The sequence below is a fragment of the Cupressus sempervirens genome, chromosome 9 (genome assembly GCF_028749045.1).
Source record: "Cupressus sempervirens isolate cs-2001-9-10 chromosome 9, ASM2874904v1, whole genome shotgun sequence".
In the NCBI taxonomy this organism is placed as follows: Eukaryota; Viridiplantae; Streptophyta; class Pinopsida; order Cupressales; family Cupressaceae; genus Cupressus; species Cupressus sempervirens.
In genome coordinates this window covers 320,786,570-320,792,408 of record NC_143126.1, presented here as the reverse complement: position 1 = coordinate 320,792,408, position 5,839 = coordinate 320,786,570, and the positions used below count along the sequence as shown (strand labels likewise).

The window sequence follows — 5,839 nt, the reverse complement described above, 5'->3', positions numbered from 1 at the left end:
AAAATCTCAAAACAAAAACTAGAATGAGCAAATGACCTAGATGTCCTAACATTAGTTTGACATTCAATTGATAATAAAATAGTATATTAGAAAAATCTTCACATCACGTCAAATATTGGATAACAAAATCGTCAAACATAAATTTGACATTCATTTATAGATCAAATATTAGATAACATAAATTGACATTCATTCATATATCAAATTTTCATTGCAAACATTTACATGGACAATCTAATTAAAAACTATTATATACAATATCTCTAATAATCAACATAGGTTGCTCTCGAGACCGTGTCTTAGGTCCAAAGGCACACAATGAATCGACCTCAACACCTATTGAAAATCTGTCCAAGAACTTGAACAAACTAGAATCAACCTCGACAACTATCAAACATCGATCCAAGAACTTGAACCAACAAGAAAGTGTTCAGACATTTGTCCAAGAACTTGAACCAATTAGAAATGACCTCAACACCCACTGAACATCCGATCAAGAACTTAAACCAACTAGAATCAACCTCAAGACCTATGAGACATATGCCCAAAAAATTGAACCAACTATAATCAACCTCAAAACCTATCTAACATCTGTGCAAGAACTTGAACCAACTACATATATCCAAATCAAATTCATTTTAGAGGCGAGGTGCAAGAGATTGGTGAGATGCATGATAATGGAGTATACAAACCGTCATGAAATATTAATTTGAGGGCGTCCATCCAATTGTTCAAATCTTTTACTTATATACTTAAAAAACATATACAAATTTATCAAGAAAGAAAAAAAAAAGTGCAATGATAATTATAGTATAATACCTAAAGGGCGTAATTTTGATGGCAAAGGGAAATTCACATGGGATCATCATTAATTGAATGATTTGCAGGTCCCTGTTTCCACCCACTCACGGGTATACGATCGGTATGATCCGGCGAGCTCAATGTTTCTTTTCCCTTGTGCTTTGTTCCAAAGCGAGAGAGAATTGTCTCTTTTCCGTTGTCCGAGGCGAAGACAAAGGCGAAGGCAAGCAAACCCGATTTATTCCTCCCCACCGCAAAAAACATTCAATTATTTGTGTGGCGACGACAAATTACACAACCAAATCCTCTTTGATGGTCGCGAGAAATTAGGGTAAACTAAGAAAAAAGCGTATGGCGGCCAAGTGACAGTCCGCGGGGGAAGCGTAGATATGTAAAGTGATTGACAGTCTTTTGAGTGTAATTGAAGGGAAAAATTTGATGGCCAAGTGGAAAGCCTGATTCCTGTCCAGACGGCCAACCAGTCGCTGCAAAAAGGTTATACTTTTTTAATATAATAGATTGCATCAGTCTCCTCCACTTTGCGGTTGGAGGAAGCAAAGGAAAGGAAAAGTGTTCTGCCAGAGACTCAGTCTAAATGCCTCTTCTCCGAGCTGGCTGTGGGGTTGTCATGGAATCATGGCAAATGGGTCGTCATCAGCACTGGCATTGGCATTGGGATTGAACTCTTTTGCCCTACAGATCTGAGCTCGGAGATTAGTGTTTTGGGTTTCAATGGTTTGCTCGTTTTGCACAATGTGGGTTGTTTGTTGAGCATTGCAACGGAGGAAAGGGGTAATAGGGGGATTTTAAGGGCATTGATAGATGGGCTGGGTGAAAGAGGTCCTGGTGGTGGTGGTGCTAGTGGTGTTTGGGGCAGTGAATGGGGAGCCCTCTGGAGATAAAAGGGCTCTGATTGATTTCATGGACAGTGTTCCCCATGGAAGAAGGCTCAACTGGAATGCCAACAGCTCGGCTTGTTCTTGGATAGGAGTGATTTGCAACGCCAATAAGGATCGAATCTGGACGCTGAGACTGCCTGGAGTGGGGCTGTTTGGACAGATTCCTGATGGTACTCTGGGGCGACTTACTGAGTTGAGGGTCCTTTCTCTGCGCTCCAATCGGCTCACTGGAGCTTTGCCAAAGGACATGTCGAATCTGAAGGTGCTGAGAAGCCTCTACTTGCAAAACAACTTACTCTCAGGGCCACTACCTGAGGGCTTGTCCTCTTGGGCTCGGTTAGGTCATCTGGATCTCTCGTTCAATCGATTCAGCGGTTCTGTTCCATTTGCTTTCAATAGTCTCACGCGCCTCACGGTTCTCCACCTCGAGAACAACTCCCTCACGGGGAGTTTGCCCAATCTGAACCTCCCCAACTTAACGAGTTTCAGCGTTGCCAACAATCATCTCAACGGTTCGATCCCCACTTCGTTGGAGAAGTTTAACCGCTCTTCGTTTGAGGGCAACGCGGGCCTTTGCGGGAAGCCTTTGCAAAAGTGCCAATCGTTTTTCCCGCCCGTTCCTGCCCCCTCTGCGCTGCCCACTTCCCATAAGTCGAAGAAGAAGCTCAGCAAGGGCGTCATTGCGGCTATTTCGGTGGGCTCTGCCGCCTTCCTTTTCGTCTTGTTGGCCTGCTTGTTCTTATGTTACAGTAAGAGAGAGAGGCGCGAGAGGCCTAGTCCAGAGAAGGCGCCGAAGGCCGGAGTTGCGACGGTAGAGAAAGGGGGCCCTTCAGAGTACATGAGCTCTGGTCAGGAGGCAGAGCGCAACAAGCTTCAGTTTTTTGAGGGAAGTCAGTATACTTTTGATTTGGAGGATCTTCTTCGCGCTTCTGCCGAGGTTTTGGGGAAAGGAAGCGTTGGGACCGCTTACAAGGCTGTTTTAGAAGATGGGACTACTGTTGTGGTTAAGCGCTTGAAAGATGTTGCGGCCAATAGAAAGGACTTTGAGCAGCAGATGGAGCTGGTGGGAAAGATCCGTCATAGGAATTTGGTGCCCCTGAGAGCCTTCTACTACTCCAAGGATGAGAAATTGCTCGTCTATGACTTTATGCCCTCCGGTAGCTTATCCGCACTCTTGCACGGTAACCATCTACCCACATTGCTACATTTCTTCTAGTTGCTTTTGTCATGGGCATTTTGATGTGCTGCATTGAATTGACCTGCATTTTACATTCTCCTTTCGTTCCTATTTGCTAGGCATTTTTGCTGTTATCTAGTCCGATCTACGATGGCAAGCATTTCATGTATAGAATTCCGGCATATGCCCATTTTAGGGCAAACCCTTTTGTCAGGATTATGGGCTTTCTCTAATGGGAGTGTTCCTGGACCGCCAAGGTCGCTTTCAGGCGACGTATGCCTAACTAGCTAAAAGAGATTTGCTAACTTGCCCAGTCCCCAGTGAGTGTCCATAGATAGTAGTAATCTGAACAAATTTATAGTTAGATAATTGTATGTTTGTTTGAGCCCAGAGTTTCACCAGCTTAGAAAAGAGAAAGAAATTGACCTGTTTGATGTTTCCTTTCTAGAGTGTCTCTCGTTTGGGAAGTTGTATGCTCCATAGTGAACAATCTTGTTTGCTTTGTCTTGGATGCTATGCGTTGCTTGTGTTTGAATTTGAAACTACGTTGCATTTGGCTCTTAGAATTTCTCCTGGTAGTAGTCTCTCACATTATAATGTTTAGAATGATTCTACAATCGATAGGTTTCTTTCACTGGGTTTAAAAAACCCTTAGGGTTACAAGTTAAAACTGTCTACTGAAATTGCATTTGGAAAATTTATTTGGATATGCCATCAAAGCATATTACAGATATGATTGCACTGCTGATACAGTAGTGTATGGCAACTATGTTCATTTTTCGTCTTCTATGGCAAAAGAGTGATGTTAGATGCACATGCGATGCCTGGCCAAATGCAATAATGTTGAAGTTTAGCCATGATAGAATACCTAATGTCACTGAAGAAGTTATGCATGAGTTGGGTCCTCATGGCTTTGTTTGAATAGAACAAGAGGATGGTCTGTCACCAGACACACAGTCAAATCCACGATCCAATTAGGTCATTGTCGATTTTCAATATTGGCTACATTTTGATTCCTCTCACAGAATGGCGTAAATAGTAATCTTCAGGTTAGGGAGATTGGCTGGCTTTAGGCAACCATGTATACGCCTGGAAAACTTGTTTAGCTATAAGCCGAATAAGCTGGGGTTAGCATTTCATCCTGAGTTTCACCAACTCACAGTGGACAAGGTTGCTTTTGATTCAGTCTGGAATTTGCATTGTATGACATTTGGTTGGCTGTATTAAATTCTCTTTCTTATTTGCATTTTTTCTTAGCCTAATCTGTTTGTTGTGTTTCTCAATACAAGTAGTGTTGCAGTAGTCTGTTATAGGCTCCATAAGAAATCCACGTGGTTTAGTATGTATAGGTTTTTAGGGATTCCATTGAACTGATCTGGAATTCGCTTTTCCTGGCAAGTATGTATGTACTGTATGAATGTTTTATGTGCTCAAATCCCTTGTTTTCTCTGTGTAGTATTTGTCAGCATTTTGTACTTTATGAAATAGGGCGCTTGATGCATTTCAAGTATTTCTAGCTAAATCTCTATGACCCTCTTTTTGCTGCTGTCTTCTTTGGTTCTTCTAGGTAGCAGAGGTTCAGGGCGAACGCCTCTGGACTGGGAGACAAGGATGCGGATTGCCTTGGGTGCAGCAAGAGGCGTTTCCCATATCCATGAAGAAGGTGGAGGCAAATTCACCCATGGAAACATTAAATCATCTAATGTCCTGTTAACCAGTGAGTTAGATGCTTGTGTCTCGGACTTTGGTCTTGTGCCATTGTTTAGTTCTGCTGCCGCTGCAAATAGGATTGCTGGTTACAGGGCTCCAGAGGTGGTTGAAACTCGCAAGGTGACTCAAAAATCTGATGTTTATAGCTTTGGTGTGCTGCTTCTAGAGCTACTCACTGGGAAGGCCCCAAACCAAGCATCTCTCAATGATGAAGGCATCGATCTCCCAAGATGGGTACAGTCTGTGGTGAGGGAAGAATGGACAGCAGAAGTGTTTGATGTTGAACTGATGAGGTACCAGAACATTGAAGAAGAGATGGTTCAATTGCTCCAAATTGCAATGGCTTGTGTTGCTACAGTCCCTGATCAGAGACCCAAAATGCAAGATATTGTTAAGATGATAGAGGATATGAGGCAATTTGAAACAGATGATGGGAACAGGCAATCCTCTGATGAAAAATCAAAAGACTCCAATGGACAAACTCCTCCACAGCAACAAGCACCCTCAGAAACCCCAACCCCATCAGCAATTACACCTTAGACACTACTCATTGTTTTATGCATGCACTTGCAGCGTTTTCCTTCCGTGGTGGTGATTTATTTGTTCACTATTTTTAACTGTAAAGATCTCAAGTACTGTGTTTTCTCACTTTGGAATCAGTCGTCTTCATTATCATTTCCCCACTGCTCTTGCAGAGACAGCGAGAAGAGATGTGGGTGATCTTCAAGCATTCTTGAAATGAACTTCAAATTTGTGCATTTGTTTGAAATTACAAAGAAATGCTGCTGGCCAGCAGCTAGCTAGCTTATTGCCATAGACTCAAAAATTTGTATTACAATTGGGTCACCTTCTGCATGAGTGTACCCCAGTTGCATTCCGTATATTTTATGGAAAAACAAAATAGTTCAACACGTGTGCTGAAGTGTACCGTTGAAGCTTTGTCTTACTCTATTTCATCATCCCTCTAATCACTGATTTTGCGGCTAGTGATTGATAGCTGTGATTGCGAATTGAAAATGGGTCTGCAAAAATTTTAATTGGTTTTCTAAAAATATTGTATTTGAATATGCCAATCAACCTATAAAGTGTTTCAAAATTTGTCTGTTAAAACTTTTTGTACATACATATTTCAAAGCAACGCAACACCTAATGTCCCATCGAAGTTTGCTACAATAAATAGTAGTCAGCAAGAAACAAGTCTGACCCTGCTATGGACTAGTTATGTAAATAAAATAGATGCAGGAAAGGAGGT

General features: G+C 42.0%; 1 protein-coding gene across 1 annotated transcript; it reads left to right on the top strand.

Annotated features, from left to right (window-relative positions):
• Nucleotides 1-773: 773 nt before the first annotated feature.
• On the top strand, nucleotides 774-5,498 carry LOC149538659 (Leucine-rich repeat protein kinase family protein). Its single transcript, XM_089799988.1, has 2 exons — nucleotides 774-2,881; nucleotides 4,445-5,498. Exons 1-2 carry the CDS (start codon nucleotides 1,624-1,626, stop codon nucleotides 5,125-5,127), a joined length of 1,941 nt encoding a protein of 646 aa, XP_089656114.1. The 5' UTR covers nucleotides 774-1,623; the 3' UTR covers nucleotides 5,128-5,498.
• The last annotated feature ends 341 nt before the right edge of the window (nucleotides 5,499-5,839 follow it).

Coding starts and splice junctions, on each gene's coding strand:
- LOC149538659 (XM_089799988.1), top strand. CDS start 1,624: ATGGGCTGGGTGAAAGAGGTCCTGGTGGTGGTGGTGCTAGTGGTGTTT. Junction 2,882..4,444: donor CTTATCCGCACTCTTGCACG/GTAACCATCTAC, acceptor TGGTTCTTCTAG/GTAGCAGAGGTTCAGGGCGA.